The 23,120-nt window shown below is 41.4% G+C and overlaps 1 protein-coding gene across 2 annotated transcripts; it reads left to right on the forward strand.

Annotated features, from left to right (window-relative positions):
* Positions 1-1,188: 1,188 nt before the first annotated feature.
* HEY2 (hes related family bHLH transcription factor with YRPW motif 2) lies at positions 1,189-13,608 on the forward strand. 2 transcript variants are annotated; one of them, XM_023230682.1, is made up of 5 exons: positions 1,189-1,275; positions 5,338-5,416; positions 5,544-5,627; positions 7,997-8,078; positions 12,660-13,608. In XM_023230682.1, exons 2-5 carry the CDS (start codon positions 5,393-5,395, stop codon positions 13,343-13,345), a joined length of 876 nt encoding a protein of 291 aa, XP_023086450.1. In that variant the 5' UTR covers positions 1,189-1,275; positions 5,338-5,392; the 3' UTR covers positions 13,346-13,608. The 2 variants fall into 2 exon arrangements, with proteins under 2 accessions (XP_023086450.1, XP_023086449.1); XM_023230681.2 differs by lacking the exon at positions 1,189-1,275 and adding an exon at positions 3,184-3,421 and having other exon boundaries at positions 12,660-13,481.
* The last annotated feature ends 9,512 nt before the right edge of the window (positions 13,609-23,120 follow it).

Raw genomic sequence — 23,120 nt, forward strand, 5'->3', positions numbered from 1 at the left:
CAACATCGCCAAATTCATCAATGCGGGTGTAAAAACTGTAACTTTTTATTAAATGGGTGTGAAAAGAGTCGGGGAGGAGGAACAGGACCACTGAATCTGGCATTTCCACATCTCTGCATTCAGCATCTCACTCCCACGCCATTAAGTTAAATAACATTTAGCACAAAACACAGGCTAGACTACCAATTTCGGGAAGGTGTCTGAGCCTTCCCTTCTCCATTCCCTTTAGATCTGCCGTCCTGGCCTTTCTTTCCTAATGGTATCTTCTTTCTAATAAAGTCCCTCGCATCTTTTGATGTAATTAACTCATGGTACAAATACTTCAAAAAGAAAGAAAGGAAAGAACTGCGGTTTGCTCTGCGCGCGGACATCTTTTCTTCCTAAACCTTCACTTTCGCTGAAAAGGTTGTCGCAGAAGGGCTGGGAGGCTTGAAATCCCGCCATTCCCTCATTCTTTCTCTTTTCTTTCTCTCCACATACGTCTCCCCTACACCTCCCTACCCCACTCCCCACCTCCAATCCACTACCTTACTTAAGTCGGCGGGGGCGCTTTAAAGGGTTTCTTTCCTGTGTCTGTTCCTGTCTCTCTGACCCGAAACGCACTTTCGGTTACAACAGACAAGGCGCTCAACCAGGGGACAGGCAAATGGAATAAGTAGTTGAGGGGGATAAACGACCTAATGGAGAAATCTCGTGCTGCCTAATTGCTATTGTGTTTTGCAGATAAATAAGCATATTCTTTTAACAGCGTTCAAAACCCTGAGCTCTCTTGCCCTATGCATTCTTCCTTATTAAACAGACTTCTATGGCGCTTACTATATACCAGGCGCTGTTTTAAGTGTTTTTAAAATACGACCTTCTTTGCTTAAAAAATATTTTTAACAGATTTAAAATTCCTTGTGTGCTTTCGAACGTCCCTGCTATATTCTTCTTTACACATAGTACAGCAGTTAAGTCTTCAAAGATAAATATGGAAAAAAAATTAAACCAGTTGCTACTTAATTGCCAGCAAATCGTTTCCCTCTTTGCAGTTTTTCGCAATCATTACAATTAAATACACTAGTATAGTGGCAAAGAACTGTTAGATTTTTTTTTTCCAGTGATTATCTCAGGTTTTGCCTCCGGCGTTTGGACGCGCCAGCTAATTGCTCGTGTGGCAAACATTAATTGCACCTGTAGGCATTTGAATTCAGAAAAACGTGCAGCCCTCACGGAAAGTTGTGACGGTGGCGCTCGCGCCTGGCGGGCCCCGGCGCGTTCACCTGAGGCCAGGAGGTACTGGCCCAGGGCGCTCGGGCCGGGAGGTGGCAGACAACCGGCGCGCGTCAGGCTCGTCACCCGCTGGATTGAGGGGCTGGAGTGGGGACGGGGTCTGGGTGCTGGCCCGCCCTCGTGTAGCCGACCGAAGGCCCCGAACTCCGCGCCGACCCAGCACCCGCCCTGAGGCCGACAGGGGAGCTGGGGTTCACCGACCCCCGCGGCCCCGCCGCCGGGCGCGAACGCCATCCAGTCCCACCTGGCCCCGCCGAATGTGTGCTTTGCCTTAAGTTTCAGAAGCCAGGATGGAACGATTCGCGTTTCTATTCACACGGTTATTGAAGGCAAGGCGGCGGGGACCGCGCAAAAGAGATGAGAGTGTGGGGGGAAAGGGGTTTCTGTTCTAATAAGGGCTAAGCACGCTGGCTGCAGGTCCTCCGCGCCTACCGGGGTCCTTCCTGCTCTCCCCCAGGCCAAACAAACCCCGCCAGGGTCCCGTCTTTTCCATTCGCGTCCTTTCCTCTTCTCCCTGCCCCACGCCGGGCTTGTGTGGACAGAAAACGGAGTGTCAAAGGGACGCCCTGGGCCGATCCCCACGAAGCTATGAATGCGTCCGTGACTGAGGGCTGCGGGGATCGATAGACGGACCTTTCTCAGAGGCTCTCCACTACGGACCAAGCGGCCCTGCCAACGTGTGGTTTCCGGCTGGACCCCAACCCAGCCGCCACCCGTCTCCCGGCACTGCCGCGCCGGAGCAGGCGAGCGGACCCCGGCGCCCCCAGCTGGGTCTCGCTCAGTCCCTGCCCTCGCAGACGCACAGCGGGGTGGCCAGTTCAAAAGTCCTACATAACTTGGAGAGAACCAGCGGCTAGAAAACATGTTTTGAACACACAGCTTGAATTTTACACAAGCCACGTTGTCCAAGGCACGAACTGTTGGACACGAATTCATACTTTAGAAACCAAATTTAATTTCCAAGCGCCAATCTTCACGTCCCGGACTCTAACTCTGCGGCTGCGAGTGCACACACCAGGGGGACTGGAGGGAGACTGGAGGCAATTATCTGGATAATCCAAGCTCGGAAAAACTAGAACTTGAAAATCTACAATTATGTCCTGAAATGCCCGCGTCATTGATCTAGTCTTTCCTACCATCAGAGCTGACACAGCTCCAGTCCACGGGCTTCTCCGCGGGGTATACGATCCACAGTCCCTGGGGGCCGAAGACCCAATGGAAGTAACTGATGGATCGCAAATTGGAAATCGTATCTTGGCCGACCGACCTGATCGGGAAAACTCGCGTCCTTATATGAAACAGCCCCGAGGCCGCGGAAGTAGTCTCGAGAGTTATCAGATTCAAAAGCAATTTTGATTTAAGGGTTTCAAAAGCCCAGAGGGCAAATGTGACTGCTCGGGTCAGCCAGTCAGCAGTTTTGGTCCAGACAGGGGACCATCGAGTGGGGCGGCCGGCGGAGCCGCGGCGCCTCCCTACGTCACACGCGCCTGCTAGCACTCAGCCAGGCGCTCGAGGTTATTCTTTACACTTAGGACTGAAACTTCGCCCGCGAGACCGCGCGGCGCGGAGGAGAACAGAAACCCAAAGTCCAGGACCCGCCCCCGCCGTGCCCGCGCGCTCCCTCGGCTGGGGTTAGCAAGACCGCGCTCACGCTCGCCCCGGCATCTCCCGGCCGGCTCTCTGCGCCCGGGTCCCAGGTCCGCGGCCGCGTTCCCACGCCTCGGCCGGAGCCCCGCAGCAGGCATTGGCGAGCGCGGCCCCGCCCCCTGGTCCAGCCAATCGCGGGCCACGCCGACCAGCGAGGGGGCGGTGCCAGGCGGGCGGCCAGGGCCGGCGCGCGGGGGCGGGTGAGGTGGCCCCACCCGCGCGAAGGGGCGTGGCCGGCGCCGGCTCTTGCGGCCAGGCAGAGTCGCGGCGTGGGAAAGAGCCGCTAGGAGCCGACTGCGCCGCCGCCGGAGCCGCGCCTGCCCAGGCCCGGGGAGGGAGGAGGCGGGCGCGAGGGTGCTGCGCCCAGGTCGGCGTCCGAGCTTCCGGCCGGACTGCGCCCCGCGCGGTCTTTCGCCGGGATGAAGCGCCCTTGCGAAGAGACTACCTCCGAGAGCGACATGGACGAGACCATCGACGTGGGGAGCGAGAACAATTACTCGGGGTGAGCGCGGGCTCGGCGGGAGCGGCCCGCAGCTCGGGAGCTTGGGGTAGCTTTGTGCACGCATGGCTCCCTGGAAATCCCGAGGCTCCCTCTGCAGCATCTGGGTGGAGAGGGAAAGTTTTGCCTGAGAAAGCTTGGTGGGCTCTCGCAGAGCGTGAGTTGGGATGAGGCAAGGGATGTGGGTTTTCCCCTTAGGGGTAGAGTGGCCAGGATGGGAGACGCCACTGAAAGGCAGAGCGCAGGAGTTGGTAAGGGAGGGTCCTGGCTGTCACAGTTGGGCGCGCGAACGGCAACGTCCGTGCGACAGGCGATGCCCCAGCCACTGAAACCGTATTTGGGAGCACTTTCAAAACAGATCTGGAGAAAATAGAAACAATTTGATTTTTTATTTTTAGAGATACCAAAATCACAGCTTGATTTTTGGCGGAATTAAAGCAACCTGCGATGTCAAGGCTAAGTAGGTTGAACTTTGCAGGTTGACCGTGTGTGACTTGGCTAACGCAAGAGTGACAGATGTAAGGATCGGAAAGGGCATCATTTCTTTGACTGCTTGTTCTCAAGTCTGGAAGAGATCGGCGTCGTAATCACAGAAGCCAGACCTCCACTTTCCTGCGACAGAGGGAGATTACCGAGGCATTTTAGAGCCAAGGCGGGTCAAATGATAATTGCTTCTAATTGGCATCACCAGAAGCACCTTAATTATTTATCTGCAGCTGTCACTCAAAGAGGGAAATTCTTCCTACCTTTGGAAAACTGGTTTTCTTTTATATTGTTATTCTAATACATACAAAGCAAAGCCTGAAATCTGCAAGAGCAAAGATATTTACACGAAACCAACGGTTTAAGTATCTAATCATTAAAGTGTTGTGCCGTCTTTAAAAATGAGGTCTGAAAAACAGAAGCTATCACGTGAAAGGTGAAACCCGTAAAGAAGGGGTGAAAATGAGGGGGACAGGTAATTCAGAAATAAGATCCAGAAGTGAGAAGGTGGGGTAATAGCAACCTGGTGTGTGCAGCATTTCTAAAATGAAAGAGAACAAATAACAGGAACCTGGGCAATTTGAGAACACAAAGAAGCATAGTATCCATGAATTATGAAGAGAAACAGATACAAACTAGAAAGGGTTGTAAAAATTATGTGACCAAATAATACTTTGATAGAACTTTAAATATAAAAGTATATTTTCATTAGTCAATCCAAGGTGAATTGCAGCTTCTAGAGATTTAAGCTTAGACTAAAGGCTGAGACACACCTACAGTTTCATTTTCAAAATAAACCATTCACCTAATAATAAAATGAGTTTTAATTTTCCTATCAGTGGCATATTTAGGGAATATTTTTGGAAGATTAGTATGCAAAACATCAAGTTTGTCAGTTTTTTTCCTGTTGCAATATATGACTAACTGAAATTTTGAAACAGTAGATAACTTCTATTTATTTTGAAGTTTGCACCTAGGGACAAGAGTTTGACGTATGATGACTGCACATCTGTTTAATAGTGGTGATTAACATAACCCTGATTTGAAAAAGTGGCATTACTTTTTTCAGTGTGTGTGACAGGAGGGAGAAGGGAAGCTATTTGAGATTAGTTGACTTTAAAATATATGAGTGGAACTAGAAAATGCTAATACCTAACTTCTCACCCTAACTGCCCATAATTATTTCACTGGGACATTTTGGCCAATGGGTTAGCATCTGGATTACTCATTTAAAAAAAATTAAGGCATAATTTCTACCTGAAAAGAGACAGCCGGGCTGAAAGCAAAGTCTGTTAAGAGTGAAACAAGAACTAAGAATAAAATAACACAGACTTGAACTGTGGAATCACTCTGAATATTTAATGGGTGCCACAAGTACCCAGAAGAAACTATTGTTATGTTAATGTAGCACCTGATATACTCTTCTTATTTCATAGGCAAAATACTAGCTCTGTGATTAGATTGAATTCTCCAACAACAACATCTCAGATTATGGCAAGAAAGAAAAGGAGAGGGGTATGTGATTTTTTCCCCTTTTTATTTCATGTAGCTCATACTAATGTGTAACAGTTATATTTTTCCATTTGAGTAATTTTATCATTTGTGAATTCATAAACTTTGGTTGTTTGCTTCTTTTGGATAGATTATAGAGAAAAGGCGTCGGGATCGGATAAATAACAGTTTATCTGAGTTGAGAAGACTTGTGCCAACTGCTTTTGAAAAACAAGTAAGCTATCCCCTCCCCAGACTCCCCCCCCATCCCACCCACCCCCCCAAAAAAAGCTCAAACAATCCGATTCGCTCATCTGGGAATGTGGGTTCTTGTTAAAGCTCATTAAAATAATGGTGTATGTGCCCTGATCTGGCACAGAGCAGCTATTTCAATAAAATGCTTTGTTGTGGCAAAACTATTAAAAACATAATCCATCATGGAGTTGAAAAACATTTCCATTCTTTAGCTTATTTTCCCCTTAAGGGTAACAGTGTTCATGCTTTCTCTGTTCTTTCTATGAATACCAGTAGTGGTTTTATTTAAAACTGTGCTGTATACAGTATCCTTCAAAAAAAAGAAACCATTTTTTTTTCTCAAAATGTTTTTAAAATGTAATCTTTTTAATTAGAAAACAATCAGAGCCCAAGAAATAACATCTCTAGCTCTATTTCCTAAATAATAATACTAATAAAATGTATTTACCAAGCCATTTGCTTTCATTTTTAATCCCTGGGTTGGTAGAATGCCATTTGATTTGGGACATCTTTTTAGAAGTTTGGTAAAAAAATGAAATTAATCATAAATGCCCCTTTTCAGAGTTCATCTATTCCTTTACCAAAAAAGAAAGAAAGAAAAAGATTTTGCACACTTGGAAAAGCAGAAAGCCAAATGTTTAAATCTTTTGTGGTTTTAGAAAAGTCATGGCTCTCTCCCTGCCGCAATGGCTAATGACACAGATTTCTAAGTGCATCTTTCAAAGGATATGGCAGCATATCCTTGTTGAAAATACTTTCAATTTAATTCCAATAAGACGGCAGTTGTTTGTTTATTCCATTTTGTTTGTTTACTTCATGTATCTGCAAACATTATAAAACAAGCCCTACAAAGTCCTCGGAAATTATCCAGAAAGTGCAGTTTCAATTATTAGTGACTTTACTGAATCTGCTTGTACCATTTTCATGGAAAAATTAAACACTGACCAAATACAAAACAAAATATGCTACTGATTATACATTTTTAAGACAAGACACCCAATCTATATGCAGAGACTGTGTTTGATAAACTAAAAATAATGTGGAAATTGTAGTTTTGATTAGTAGCGTTTTCAGTGCCAATAGGCTTCAAGTGAAAATGCCAGTAATCAATGATGTTTTTAAAATTCGGGAGTACTGAAATGTCTGCAGTTATGAGGCGAAGTCTGTTTGATTTTTTTTTTCTTGGTTTGTTAGATTTTTTTTTCCTTAAATGTTGACTTAAACCTTAAAAGCAAACGTCAGTTGTTTGGCAGTTAGTTACCATAAACACAAGCTTTCCCATTTGCAGAGCTTGGCTACCAACCCTAGTGAGTTGGCCCTGTCACAATATGATTAGAAAAGTGTTCTTTAGAGCAGTTAAGTAACTGGCACTCTCACCGTATGTGGTGCTGATAATTTTTACAAAACAAGTAAAGCATAGAGACCTGAAATAAACCTTAGTGTCCTTAAAAAAGGAAAAAAAGAGAACATTTTGGTAATTACTTAGCTCTTCCAGGAAATGAGAAGCCACCCACAGTCCCTGAGACAGTTTGAAATGATACATTTGTATTTCAATTAATTACTAGAGGTTTCCTTATTTTGAAAGCAGGGACATAAAAGTATATTTGCAAGACGATTTTGTTAAGAACTATTTTAAAAGGTTCAAAAATCCTCAAGCATTTATGATGCTTCCTAGGTAAGTAGTAAATTATTGCTTCTTGTCTGTGAGCTTAGAAATTCACAGTGACACCTGCTGGTAATTATTGGAGGGAAAAAACCGTAAAAGTCTTCCCTTTTAAAATGTTTGGATCTGCTTGAAATGCAGATCCAATTATATTGTTCTAGTGTGAATACCTTATTTCAGGATTTAGTAGACCTGTGAAAGGACTTACTGAAGTTTTCTATTTTAAAAAAAATTTAACAATCTATTGCTAAAATTCTATCTCCTTATCTTCTGCAGTTGTTATGCAACTCCTCTAGACTTTGGCTTTATAGAAGACTATTGATGCCCCATAATAAAACATACTGTTGACCAAGATACAGATTGCATGCAAAGTTTGAGATTTTTACAACTGAAATCGTTTTGCTGTGGTGATCTTAGGAGAATAGTTATTCTTATGATTTAAAAGAGTCATTTATTCTAGTTTCTTTTAGTCTTTAAAAGTTCAAATAGCAAATAGTTGTCATTAGGTATGACATTAATTAGTGCTTTCATGTAAAGTTTGAATATAATTTGAAGTTTTCTGTGAAAAAATAAAAGTTGGAATTGTCTAGTGAGAGGGAAATTGAAGCCATACTGCTAAATTCAGTGTATAATGTTTCATATTAGTTTCTGTAGGACATATGATAATTTATTATTTATTTATGAAGGGATCTGCAAAGTTAGAAAAAGCTGAAATATTGCAAATGACAGTGGATCATTTGAAGATGCTTCAGGCAACAGGGGGTAAAGGTAAGTAGATGACTTCATTTTTTTTTTTTTTTTTTTTTGCCTTTTTTACCTTTCTCTTTTCATATTATTCCCACTAATATTGTAAGGAAGTCATAGCTGAACAGTTCTTTAACAAGCTGAGATAGGTGGCCCCAGATTAAAGCCCTGGAAATCAATGCTAATGGCAGGATTGAACTCGTGGGAAAGAACTTCTGGAACAAAAGAAGCACTTGACCCTGGGCTTGTGTTTGCTTTCATAATACTGTGGGAGTAAAGCTTCATTCACAGCAGCCTGGTCAGAGATTTGTTTAGGACTTAAGAAGCGTATGCTGGAATCTGTACAGAAAGAACAAAAAACAAACACACAAACATCCAAACATAAACAAGGAGGTTAGAGGCAGTCCTTTTCTCCTCCTTCTCCTTCTTTCTTCCTACTCCTTCTCCTCCTCCTCCTTCATTAAATGAAGGCTAAGACTGAAAATAATTCAGCTATTCCAAAGGAAGTGAGTGTAGAGTTATTTTCATTATTATTTTCAAATTTTGACTGGTCTTGAATTTAGACCAAACAGAACAGTTGAAGTGCAAGTAGGAAGTCTCTACACTAGAAGCCATTAATGGAGCAGAGTCATTCTTGGGGAAAGCAAACAGGGGCAGGCACTCCAGGTCCAGGGCCCTAGAGAGGTGTCCTCTGTACTGAATAGTGATTTAGGGAGGAATTGTCAAGATGGTGAGAGAGGATCTCTTCATCAATAGCCTTGAGATCCTAGTTCACTCAGATTTCTTTATCCCACTTACGTATCACAAGTCGGACTTGATTTTGCCCCCTTAATGTTTTTCATCCTTCAAAGAATCCTTGGATATTCACCTTAGCCAAGGGCGTTATTCAGTATATTTAACAACTGAATAAGGAGAAGGTATCAGAAGGATTTAAGGGCTCCAACTAAATCCTGGAGGCCTCCCTGTGCTCAGCATTAACCTTTTACTACACAGTATATGGGTCCTAGATCAGGGCAGAGGCAGGGCACTGGAGGGAAGCAACTGTTACCAGTATTTAATTCCTATATGGCCATACTGTTGAGGATCTCTAGAACATCAGCCCTGATCTTAACCATCTTTCTCCTGTGGCTAGTAGGAGGGAGGGTAGCCATTGTACAGAGATGCCCCAATGGGTTGATTTATCCCAGATTGTACCTTCTCAAGGAACCGTCCTGAATGATGGCATGAAACGCAAACATTCTTACATAACAGAAAAGATAACTGGATTAAATCACAGAAGCCAACGAACCATGTAGCTTGACCACTGCTGTGCCTCTGACCTAAGAAAAAAGTCTGGGCTGCACTTTGAAGGCTACACTAGCAACATGAGCACCAAAGGCCCCTGCAGCCCCATGATGCTGTCTCTACAACTGCTACTTCAGGATATTAGGATACTGATTGAATTAGTCATGCTACAAGAAAATTTGTTTGATTGCTTTACTTCCCTTAGCATTGTTAGCCATAAGTCTAAGTTTTCTTATCAGGGTTTCAAATATTTGGCATGAGCTGTACTTCTAAAGAGTAATATTGTTCTTAGGCTTTATTATAAAAACTAAGTTCCATCTTGGTTGCTATTCTTGGCCACCTAGATAGTCCTAAAATTTGTCCCAGAATAGTTTGTGAACAGATATTTCCAAGTAGGCTCCATCCACCCATCCACGTCGCCTGTCAGGTCATTGAAGAGGTCATTGCACTGAAGAATGGCCTTCAAGAAGGGAACTGGCAGCCGGGAGTGGTAACTCATGCCTATAATCCCGGCACTTTGCAAGGCCGAGGTAGGCAGATGACCTGAGGTCCAGAGTTTGAGACCAGCCTGACCAACATGGAAAAATCCCGTTTCTACTGAAAATACAAAATTAGCTGGGCATGGTGGCGCATGCCTGTAATCCCAGCTACTCAGTAGGCTGAGGCAGGAGAATCACTTGAACCCGGGAGGCAGAGATTGTGGTGAGCCAAGATCGCGCCATTGCACTCCAGCCTAGGCAACAAGAGTGAAACTCTATCGCAACAAAAATTAAAAAATGAAAAAAAAGAAGGGAGCTGGCAGTTTGGGTTAACATTGTAAAAGACTACCAACTGCCTCATAGAGCAGTGGTGAAGAGCATCGCATCTGTAGCTGGATTGCCTGATTTCAGATCCTGGTTCTGTCATTGATTAGCTCTGTGACTTTGGACTTTGGGTAAATTACTGTCCCCGGGGAGCTGGTCCAATTTTATCATCTGTAAAAAGAGGACAGTTGTAGTATCCATACTATATAACTTATAAGGCTGTTACCAGCTAATTCAGTTAAGGCTGATAGAATAGTGCCGGCATAGAGGGAGTGGGATGGACATGTATGTCGCTCTTGGCCCAAGATCCATGCACAAAAGGAAGCTACTTATCCTCAGTTCCCTCTGAAGTCCACAATAGGATAGGAATTGCACAATTTATATTCCTTAAGATACAACAGAGAGCTCAACCATATATGACAACATAGCAGGCAAGCCACAAATTTCAATTACTTCATGACTAGTAATGAAAATTCTTAGAAGCTCTTGGGGCTCCAATTCTGTTAGTTCATTCTTTATAGTCTGTCTTGGTATGACAATAGTATCTAGAGAGGATTTAGTAGAATAACCTAAGTTTCGAAATCCTTCTGGATTTCCTGACTCTGTCTATTCTATTCATTACCCCTGTCTTTCTCTCATGGGAGTCAGAAGAGGTCTGCAAAGCCCTACAGAACCCTGAGGACCAAATGTGAAATCTTTCCATTAATACCTCTTCTTCAGGAATAGCTTTTCATCCTAATCCAAGAGGCTCTGTTTGTTAACTGTGTCAGAGTCCTGGGATGATAACTATTTTTGCTGCTGATCTTCCATATTTCATGGTATTCTCTTGGTTTCAGCTTTGTACTATTGTTGTTTCTGTTTTAGTAGTATATATATTTGCCACAAATATCTTTTGGGGACTTCCAGATTGTTGGAACTTTAGCTTTAGGAATTTGAATATATGTGACTACTATTTCTGAAGTTCTTTGATTACAAATTAAGATAGTCAAATTTTTAATAGATGATGAATAAATAGGTAATGCTTTGATCAGCAAAAACTTAAACAGATAATTTAGTAAATGTTCTAGATAAAAATAACTGCTGGGTGTGGTGGTTCATGCCTGTAATCCCAGCACTTTGGGAAGCTGAGGCAGGAGGATTGCTTGAGATCAGGAGTGCTAGACCAGTCAGAGCAACATAGCGAGATCTTGTCTGTACTAAAAATCAAACAGATTAGCCAGGTGTGGTGGCACATGCCTGTAGTCCCAGCTACTCAGGAGGCTAAGGCAGGAAGATCATTTAACCCGGGGAGATGGAGCCCGCAGTGAGCTGTGATCGGGTCACCGCACTCCAGCCTGGGTGACAGAGCGAGACCTTGTCTCAAAGATAAATAAATTAATAAATAACCTTGTTCGAATGTGATATTTCTTATTCATGTATATACACATCCCCAAAATGAATAGACTAAAGTTTTGATTTGGAAATTGCTTTTTAAAAAGTTGTAAATGAAAAATAATCTGTTTGTATATACCAGGTGTCACTCATTCAAAGAGGGCAATATTTCCCCAAATGTCTCATTATTATTGTGCCTTACATGGGCACTCTGATAATTAGACATGATTGTTTTCTATTCTAATGTATTATCTTCAGACAGACACTCAGATAAATGTGACCAAGATCTAACCATTTTTATGGTAGTAACCATAGGTATAGGAGTGCATGCATATACACTGACAAAATTAATATACATTTTTTTCTGGGGTGTATGCCAAGAAAATGTAAGGACATATATTTGAACTTCAGAAAAACTAGGAGTTAACATACAGTATTTTCATATCAGGAACTTAGCCTTATATTACTGACAGAAAAATAAGATCTTCAAGTAAGAAACCAATTCTTTTAAAAAAACTCATTTTGTTTTCATTAAATTTTTTATACAAAGTTATGACAAGATGTTTTCACTTTGTTGATAAAAAACATTGTGAGTCAAGAAGGAGTTATGAATTTATTGCGATTCTAGCACATTTCTAAAGTCCTCAAGCTGCTAAGATGCACTTGGCGTTTCTGTTAAAATGCCAAGAGAGTAAAGATGTTTCAGATAAGCCCTTTAATCTCCAACTCATGTGACAGAGACAGAGAGACTGGAACTCTCTATTTCCATGAAAAAGTTTTCCGGGGAATTTCACCATCCCACAATACAAAAGGGGAGACCCCATTTCTCTCTCTGGAAGTGTTTGAAACGCAGATGTTCTTAATTTTTTTCCCCACTGTGATATTTAGCTGCAAGAACAACTGCAGCATATTGCATTGCCAGAGTTGTGACACATGTGAGTGGCAAAGTATACCTTCCTGACTTCTGCACAAAATTAAAACCATAAATAGCTGGCAATATTTTCAGAAAGGATTATCGTTCCACTTAAGTCTTCTGAAGGACAGAGTGGAACATCAGTGGGTGGTTATTCTTAACTATACCATTTTCTCACCCCTACCTCCCCCTCATTTCTCTCCTGTCCCCTACTTTGCTCAAACCCACTTTTAGGCTACTTTGACGCACACGCTCTTGCCATGGACTTCATGAGCATCGGATTCCGAGAGTGCCTAACAGAAGTGGCGCGGTACCTGAGCTCCGTGGAAGGCCTGGACTCCTCGGATCCGCTGCGGGTGCGGCTCGTGTCTCATCTCAGCACTTGCGCCACCCAGCGGGAGGCGGCGGCCATGACATCCTCAATGGCCCACCACCATCATCCGCTCCACCCACATCACTGGGCGGCCGCCTTCCACCACCTGCCCGCAGCCCTGCTCCAGCCCAACGGCCTCCATGCCTCAGAGTCAACCCCTTGTCGCCTCTCCACAACTTCAGAAGTGCCTCCTGCCCACGGCTCTGCTCTCCTCACGGCCACGTTTGCCCACGCGGATTCAGCCCTCCGAATGCCATCCACGGGCAGTGTAGCCCCCTGCGTGCCACCTCTCTCCACCTCTCTCTTGTCCCTCTCTGCCACCGTCCACGCTGCAGCCGCAGCAGCCACCGCGGCTGCACACAGTTTCCCTCTGTCCTTCGCGGGGGCATTCCCCATGCTCCCCCCAAACGCAGCAGCAGCAGTGGCCGCAGCCACAGCCATCAGCCCGCCCTTGTCAGTATCAGCCACGTCCAGTCCTCAGCAGACCAGCAGTGGAACAAACAGTAAACCTTACCGACCCTGGGGGACAGAAGTTGGAGCTTTTTAAATTTTTCTTGAACTTCTTGCAATAGTAACTGAATGTCCTCCATTTCAGAGTCAGCTTAAAACCTCTGCACCCTGAAGGTAGCCATGCAGATGCCGACAGATCCACAAAGGAACAATAAAGCTATTTGAGACACAAACCTCACGAGTAGAAATGTGGTATTCTCTTTTTTCTCTCTATCTTTTTTTTGTTTGGTTTAAGGCAGCTCGGTAACTGACATCGCAACTTTTGAAAACTTCACACTTGTTACCATTTAGAAGTTTCCTGGAAAATGTATGGACTGTACCATCCAGCAATGCATCACTATGTCTGAATTGGGGAAGAAAAATGCCCTGACTGAATTATCTTGAGACTAGATGGGAAATATAGAGAGAGAGAGTGAGAGAGTCATGTTTCATAAGTGCCTGAGCTTAGGAAGTTTTCTTCTGGATATATAACATTGCACAAGAAAAGACGAGTGTGGAGGATAGGTTAAGAAAGGAAAGGCACAGAAGTCTTGCAATACGCTGCAGACATTTTAATACCGTGCCAGAAAGAGTATTCTGCTGAAACTAACAGGTTTTATTGGTCAAAATGACTGCTGAAAATAATTTTCAAGTTGAAAGATCTAGTTTTATCTTAGTTTGCCTTCTCTGTACAGACATGCCAAGAGGTGACATTTAGCAGTGCATTGGTATAAGCAATTATTTCATCAATTCTCAGATTAATAAGCATTTCTGCTCTGCCTGCAAGCCCCCAGGCACTTTTTTTTTTCAATGGCTCAAAATATGGTGCTTCTTTATATAAACCTTACATTTATATAGTGCACCTATGAGCAGTTGTCTACCATGTGCCCACCAGAGGCTATTTAATTCATGCCAACTTGAAAACTCCAGTTTGTAGGAGTTTGGTTTAATTTATTCAGTTTCATTTGGACTATTTTTATATATTTATCCTCTTCATTTTCTCCTAATAATGCAACATCTATTCTTGTCACCCTTTGGGAGAAGTTACATTTCTGGAGGTGATGAAGCAAGGAGGGAGCACTGGGAAGAGAAAAGCTACAATTTTTAAAGCTCTTTGTCAAGTTAGTGATTGCATTTGATCCCAAAGCAAGATGAATGTATGCAATGGGATGTACATAAGTTATTTTTGCCCATGCCTAAACTAGTGCTATGTAATGGGGTTGTGGTTTTGTTTTTTCGATTTCGTTTAATGACAAAATAATCTCTTACGCTGAAATCAAGCATGTGAGAGTTTATGTTTAAAAGATAAGAGACACAACATGTATTATGCACTTCATTTCTCTACTGTGTGGAGAAAGCAATAAACGAGAATGTTAAACATTATGCAAAATTATACTTTTAAATATTTGTTTTAAAATTACTGTACCTAGTCTTTTTGCATTACTTTGTAACCTTTTTCTATGCAAGAGTCTTTACATATCACTAATTAAATGAAATCCTTTTTGACTATTTTTTATGTGGATGAGTTGCTTTGCAGAAAAGTTTCCTTCCACTTTCTATGTGGAAAGTCGACATGAATTTCAAGAGAGGTCTTTATTTACTAACAATCCAAGCTATGGCTTTTCTTTATGTCTTTCAAAATCATTTGATATAATTCACAGCTTGCCTGAAAATAACATTTATCTGAGCTTGTAAACTAAGCATAGGCAGGTAAGATACTTGGAGGCAAGAAATAATCAGTTTCCTCTGCCTTTTAACTACAGTTCTTGGGAAAGTGCAAATTCAAGACTTCCAAATGGTATACCAAATATAGGATAATAAGCTAGAACATGTCATACATGTTGCAATTCAAAAAGATTTGTAGAGTGTTTTAAAGATGTCACATACATACATGATAGGTATGTGCATACATCCTAATGATAAATCCCTTGTGCTTCAATGACAATTTTGTTTGTTGCTGTGGAAGTTTTATGGGTATTGCCTCTGCTTCAGTGAGGCCTAAATAAACCATCATAGAGTTCCTGAAGCTATTGGGCCAAACAACATGAAAAGAATGAAAGTGATTTTTATTATGCTTATCAATTTGTTCAAAGGAAAAAGTAGGAGGGCTTTTATAGTATTCTGGTTTTGAAAAAATCAAGCAAACAGTTTAATTTCTGTCTGTAAATGGGTAATGAAAAGGTCAGGGGGAGGCAAAAGCAAATCACCTTGTTTATCGTGTCTATAAGCCTTGTGGTTCTTATATTTTCAGTTGGCTCTAATAGAATAAGATAGCAAATAAGAAAATTGATTTCATTGTCTTAGGTGTTTATAATCATGATTTGTGGACAACGGCCATATAATTTTTGCTTTAAGATCTACAACCTGAATGTATGCCTATTGTTAATGTCAGCATTCAGAGAACTTTTCCTTTTTTGAAATGTAAACTTAGAGATCAGGAATTTAAAATTTATTTGAATTAAATATTTTTAAGATAAATTCCTTTCCTTCTTCCTTCCCTCCCTTTCTTTTCCTTTTATTTTTCTTACATTTTGTATTACAGGTTATATATATATTACTATTTTTCTTTTTTTCTTTTCTTTCTCTTTTTGTCTTTTTTGAGACAGGGTCTCTGCTCACTCTGTCACCCAGGCTGAAATGCAGTGGTGTGATCATAACTCACTGCAGCCTCGACCTCCCAGGTGCAGGTGATCCTCCCACCTCAGCCTCCCAAGTAGCTGGGACCAAAGGCATGCACCAGCACACTCGGCTAATTTTTGTATTTTTCGTAGAGACAGGGCCCTACTATATTGCTTGGGCTGCTCTTGACCTCCTGTGCTCAATTCATCCTCCCGCTTCAGCCTCCCAAAGTGCTGGGATTATAGGCATGAGCCTTCATGCCCAGCCAGATTATTATTTTTCAATTCCACTGACTTAAGTATTTGCAAACGAACTTGCAACATAGTGAATAAGAAAGTGTTCCTAAAGATAATCATTGTCAGTAATTCAATCATTTCAAGTTAATTATGATCAATGTTTCATATGATTGACTTTTAGCATCACATATCACTGTTTATATCAACCTGACCATCGGAGGTTGCCATCCCTCATCCAAGTGTTCTGTGAAGGTGGTATTCCACCTTCAGATGTGGTAATTTTCATGTTTGCTACCAAAATAGAAAAAGAGTCATACCCTTTAAAGTTGTTTTAGGGAAAAAGAATTTTCAGGGTTTGATTTATTGATGGTTGCTTTTATTTGTGTAAAAGTCCCAAAATTAACTCAAAGGATTTTTAACAGGATAAAAGGAAAAAGGGAACACTTTTAGAAATTTGTGTTTTCCCAACTGTTTAAAGCTATGTGCATGACTAACTAGAAGTTTTGTTTAAAGTTCACATCAGTGAGCCAGAAGCTATGTTTTTTAATAACTGCTGTGTGCCCAGCATTGCACCGTATATGTTGAGTTTTGCATGGCGTATAGTGGCACATCAAAGTACAATCCTATAGACTGACAATGATAGGTATGACTGCCACCCTAGCTATTCACAGGGATTCTCAGAAGAAGGAGGTGCAGTAAGAGTGACAAAAGGAGATTCTGGGAGCTAGGGGGAGGAGGTTTTTGCTCTTCTTTGGATATTTTACTACCACAAATATGATATTGCATTTTTGAAGAAACATGAAAGAACTTTAAAAGAGTGATGTTGAAACATTAAAAGTTGAAAAAAAAAATATATATATATATATATGTATTTTTGAGACAGAGTCTCCCTGTGTCACCCAGGCTGCAGTACAGTGGTGTGATCATGGCTCACTGCAGCCTGAACCTCCCGGGCTCAGGTGATCCTCCCACCTCAGCCTCCCAAGCAGCTAGGGAAAAGTTCAAATATTAACTAGAGAGATGGCTCTCCTATGCACCTGTGCATATGTATTATCAACATAATGAAGCCTTTTGGATTATCTTTCTTATATATTCAAATTGTTACTTTGCTAATCTTTAAGTTATCACAAAGTCAGACTAATCACCTTAGGTAACATCATGAGAAAACAATATGATTTTAGAATTCCGTGTTTCCATGAGTCTAAGACTCCATTAGTTGCGAGATACACTATTGGTTGAAGATCAGTTTTTAAAGAAAAAGAACCACTACAGCATAACTTTACACATTGACCATAAAACTCCCTAATTACTAGAATGTAAAAAAAGAAATTTCAATGCATCTCAGATTTCAGGCAATACAGTAACATAGCATTGTACTCCAATGCTATTTTAGAAATTCATTGCTAGAGTTGTACATAGATTAAAATGTGGCTGTTTTAGCTTACATTTAGAATGTCTCAATAGGATAGAGTCCTAGTCAAATCAAAGAATCCTGATTGACTTTGAAAGCCTAATAGTCTAAAAATAGATGCATTTTTTAAACTTTTTATTGCCCAATGGGACTGCTTCTAGTTGTTCTGCTGCATTTTACTGAAGAATGGAGTTTGACTTCCCCTTATAATTCTTTTAAGATCTAAGCACTGACTGAGGCTGTGAATATTTCAGCAACTACAACAAAGCATTGCAGCAAACATGACATCATAAACTGTGACTGTAGTTCATATTATTTGGAAGGCTAAGTCTTTGAACTTGGTTGGGAGACTTACGAAGAAGAAAAGCCCCTGAGCTTACGTAGACAATCTTGCGTGAGGGGCCAGAGGCAGACGGGAAATGGGTCTGTAGGCACCAGGTGGTGCTTTTTCCCATGGCTCCCTCACTTCTAACTTGAAAGGAAAGGAAGTGGTCAGGGAATCTGCTCTGACTGTTGGAACCAGTACCTGCTGTAAGGTGCAGGTCTGAAAAAGAAAATCAATTATGATACTAACTGCTAATACTGGTCAGTTGTTATCTGTACTAAGCCCCATGCTAAGTGTTTGAAATCTGTTTCTTCATTTAAGCCTCATAACTGTCCTGTAGAGTAAATAATAGTTTATTTACTTACATATTAGGAACTGGAGAATAAAGCTTAATTGTCCAAGGCCATTCCTAGCAGGTTGAGCTATGAGTTAAACTATCTGAAAACTGATACTTAAATTCATACTTTTGACCTCTAGGCTGTGACTTTTGACATTGCTTTTTTGGTCTCAGAATTATTCAGACTCCCCCAGGATTTCAGCCTACCTAGGATCAGTTTGGACTAAAGAATGACAGTAAATCCAGCTGTAGTATTATCGTAAAACCACTCCATCTCACTATTTTAATATATGAAAGGATGAAAAAAGGAATAACTCCACTTTATAATGCAACATAAAAGGAAAATTATTTTGGCAGTTCTCTAGTTTTGACTCAACTTTCAATCAAGTCACACCTATCTTTTCTTAATCTATGAACTTACTCTTTAAAGGTTACCAAAGAAAATTCTATAATCTCACTTAAAGTGGTTGACAAAGGTGGCAAAATGGTGAAGTATTAAAGTGCTAAGCAAATTGAATTTGAAAAAAAAAAAGTCATTTCCAATCTTCCATTGGATCTAAAAGATAAGAAATTGTTATTGTTGTTGTTGTTGTTTAGGGAGAATGCTGGATTATTCTGAATGTTTATACTCCATAGGTCCATTTGCCATAAAACAAAATTCTTCATTTGACTTATGAAGACCTGTCCAGTAACCCATTAATAATTATTTAATAATTCTCATTATCAGAAAGGGCCTTTTAACTGACCTAACTCTTCGGCCTATAGTTAAAGAATGTTTTTGATAGCAGTTAACAGTTAATATGTGTATAATTTTTCAAAAATCTTATGCCGAGACGTTTTTATATGCCTCTAAGTTCTTAGCCTTCTGTAAACTAAATATTTGGTTTTCTTGACCTCTGTTGTCGTTCTGTTAGTGTGTGGAAAAGAAGAGATTCATGCATATGAAGTGTGACATGGGTGTAACAGAATGTATTATAAGCTTTTTTTAAGGGGTAGAAAGAGGTTGAATAACCTTGGCATTTAACTCTAAAGTTTCTTGTATCAAGTTTGCATTGTAAGTCTTGTGTTTTCATTACAATGAAAACAAAGTCACATTTTCTCATGCGGAAGAAAAAGTATTTTGCAAAGAATGGCTATTATTCATAATGTTTTACTTGTATAAGTGTAGTGATAAATTACGACTCTGAACACAAGTGAATATCTTAGTTGAGTTAACCCCTCCTTTCCTGGTTATAAGCTATCAAGCTGAACAGGATTTACCTTCCTAGGTCTTTCAGCACTTCTTTTTTAACCTTTTTTCTTAATTGCAGAGAACCTAAAGATTTTTTTTTTTTTTTTCACCAAAACAATGTGACCTGAGCTTTACATAGCTCTGTTTGGGTGGACTTTCCCCTACGCCAGGAATGACTGGCTTCTTTCCCTGTCCTAACCAGTCTGTCCCAGCACAGCTGCATCAAATTGGTTTCTCTGGGGACCTGGCAAGTTGACAGAGATGTGTTTGCAGTCATGAGGGCAAAACACAGAGGCACATAGACCATATTTGACTCTCAATGATAACACATTTCTGTCACAGGCACAAGCCACTCTTAAATGAGAACTAAGCCAGTCACATTTTGATCTTACAAGCAGCCACTGTTAGATTTATTTTATGGTTTTGACAATGAAAAGATAAGCGTAACATAGTATAAATGGTTGGGTGTGGTAACATCATGAAAACTCATGTGCAAGCCAGGCACACACATGTGCCTGTGGTTCCAAGTACATGGGAGGCTGAGGCAGGAGGATCATTTGAGTCAGGGGTTCAAGCCTGCAATGAGCTATGATGGTGCCACTGTGCTCCAGCCTGGGTGACAGAGGGAGATTCCATCTCAAAAACAAAAACCGAAAAGACCTGTGCAAGCTGGTGACCCATCAGCTAAGGGAGGTGAGGGTATGGCCAAGCTCAGTGGACAAGCCTTGCCTGTGGTAACACATATCTTTTACTGATACTTGGAAGGAAGCTTGAGAGGCCGTTGGGCCCATGTAAAATATATTCATAAGTCCATCACTACTAAATCATTAACAGATTTAAGGCATATGTGTTGCATCAAGAAAACAGGCTTAAAACACCAAGTGCCTCCTGACCAAGATGATCATGGGAAACGAGTCTCAGCGCTCAACCCATGAATTATCTGGCCACACTGACCATTTCTCATACCAGAGATACTTTTTTGATGTGATCCTCAAACCCCAAGGATTCCCAAGAGTGGGAGCCACAGTCAAAACAACACAGGAACAATAATTCAACATAAATGCATTTAGCCACTTCTCCAAACACCAAGATGCAGCAGACAAGACAATCCCTTTGCTCTGGATATCAGGAGCTTGGACAAAAGAAGAAACAAAGTTCACAAATGGTTAGTCTTTAGGATATGACACAGTGAGACAAGTGGTGAAAGTTATTTGTTTGTTATGCTTAAATGTATAGTATAAGAGTTGAAATTCTGGCTGGGCACAGTGGCTCACGCCTGTATTCCTAGCACTTAGGGAGGCCGAGGTGGACAGATCACAAGGTCAGGAGTTTGAGACCATCCTGGCTAACACGGTGAAACCCCATCTCTACTAAAAGTACAAAAATTAGCCAGGCATGGTGGCAGGCGCCTGTAGTCTCAGCTAGTTGGGAGGCTGAGGCAGGATAATCGCTTGAATCTGGGAGGTGGAGGTTGCAGTGAATTGAGATTGCGCCACCACACTCCAACCTGGGCAACAGAGCAAGACTCCATCTCAAAAAAAAAAAAAAAAATTGTGTGTGTTTTCTACTGATACAGTAAAGACATTAACAAGGAAGTTGTTTGCTTAATAATACAGCAACTTCATAGCCATATCTAGGAAAATGCATGTTTAATTACTTAAATCAAGTTTTCTAAGCAATGTTGTTTAAGATATAGGAGCTTCTTAAAATTCTTGGTGCTAATTCCTCAGACCACTTATAAATACTTATAAACCACTTATGAACAACTTGAACTCCATATTTATAATTCTAGTGAATTTATCTCTATTTGATATTTATAAGTCATTATAAAATATCTCAACTCTTCAAAAAGTATAATAAGTATAAAGACTAGAGGAACAGGTTTTGAAATCAGACAGACCTGATGCATCTTGAGATTTAATGGCTATGCAACTTTGGACAAATTACTGAACTTTAGACAAATTACTAAGCTTTGTTTTTATCATTAGTAAAATAGTTTTGTTTTGTTTTGAGACAGGGTCTTGCTCTGTCACCCAGGCTGGAATGCAGTGGCACGATCACAGCTCACTGCAGTACTGACCTCCCAGGCTCAGGCAATCATCCGACCTGAGCCTCCCTAGCAGCTGGGACTACAGGTGTGGGTCACCATGCCTGGTGATTTTTTTTTTTTTAGGAGGGGGGGGTCTTGCTGTGTTGCCCAGGCTGGTCTTGAACTCCTGGGCTCAAATGATCCTACCGTTTCTGCCTCCCAAACCGTTAGGATTACAGGCATAAGCCCCCATACCCAGCCATAAAATAGAATTTTACAAAAGAAAGCTATCTCATAAGGATTTTCTGAGGATCACCTGAGATAATGTTCATAAGACCCGACACATAGTATATTATCAATAAATGGTAGTGCAGTTTATTCAAATTTAGTTTATTAAAGGTGTTTTAATATCCACATTAAGTCTCATTTGGTCTTTTTTTTTTTTTTTTTTTTTTTTTTTTCTGATTCAGAGTCTTGCTCTGTAGCCCAGGCTGGAGTCCAGTGGTATGATCTCAGCTGACTGCAACCTCCACCTCCCAGGTTCAAGCAATTCTCCTTCCGCAGGCTCCCGATAGCGGGGATTACAGGCACCTGCCACCATGCCCGGCTAATTGTTTGTCTTTTTAGTAGAGATAGGGTTTTGCTGTGTTGGCCAGGCTGCTCTTGAACTCCTGATCTCAGGTGATCCACCTGCCTCGGCCTCCCAAAGTGCTGGGATTACAGGAATGAGCCACCGCGCCTGGCCTCATTTGTCTTATACACAACTTCTGCTTTCCCACTCAGACACTTTCATTCGAATATATACCAAGGTACTCCCTCAATATCCATTCTCTTTACATTAAATGAATAACGTGTACATACTGATTTTTATGAATATATTCACAGATTTGCAGAAGTTCAGAGTTAGAAGAACATAAACTAGACCATGCTTCATTTTTCAGATGAGAAAAATGGAGGCACAGCCAAGTCAGATCATCTTTCCCACAGTGACATGATCCAGGTCTCCTAATTTTGAGTACATGATTCTTTCTGAGACAAACTGACCATAAAGCAAACAAACATTTTCTTTTATATCTTTTATATTTTTAGGTGCCAGGAGTTTTTATTTTGTTGTGGATGAGCTAAATAGGTCTATCTGTTTGTTAAGATAGCACACTTTGTGTTTCCTGTCTTCAAAAGCAATGATTTTTAGTCTGATTCAAAATAAATACAATGGGGTCATGTTTCTTTAAAAGAAAAATCTTTAATCCGGTGAGCATGGCTGAGATTAAAATTGCATTACTGTTTTCAAGTGATGTCCCTCATTATCTAAAAGTGAATCACACAAAAGTGAACAGAGTTGGGCCACTAATACTCAGTGCAGGATCTTTCATATATACAGTACTCATAAAACTACTGAACCACCCGTGACTGGGCATGGGTTTTGAGCTGCTACTTCATCCTCCTTGCTGTGGCTCCTTAATGCTCTTAGAGTGAAGACAAAATCCTTCACCTCACTACAAGGCCATGCAAGATCCATCCCCTGCCTACTTCCTAGGCCTCTCTTCACCTCTCTCTGATACCTCTGCTTTGCCAACCAGCCCTCCTGGCTTTCTTTCAGCCTCTGGTATTCTCCTTGCTCCCTCCTACTACAAGGCCTTGCACA

Source organism: Piliocolobus tephrosceles, chromosome 5 (assembly GCF_002776525.5).
Source record: "Piliocolobus tephrosceles isolate RC106 chromosome 5, ASM277652v3, whole genome shotgun sequence".
Lineage (NCBI taxonomy): Eukaryota > Metazoa > Chordata > Mammalia > Primates > Cercopithecidae > Piliocolobus > Piliocolobus tephrosceles.

Excerpts from the sequence above, each read along its gene's own strand:
- HEY2 (XM_023230681.2), top strand. The coding sequence starts at position 3,339 with ATGAAGCGCCCTTGCGAAGAGACTACCTCCGAGAGCGACATGGACGAG. Across the intron at positions 3,422-5,337 it reads AGCGAGAACAATTACTCGGG|GCAAAATACTAGCTCTGTGA; the intron begins GTGAGCGCGGGC and ends CTTATTTCATAG. Across the intron at positions 5,417-5,543 it reads CAAGAAAGAAAAGGAGAGGG|ATTATAGAGAAAAGGCGTCG; the intron begins GTATGTGATTTT and ends TCTTTTGGATAG.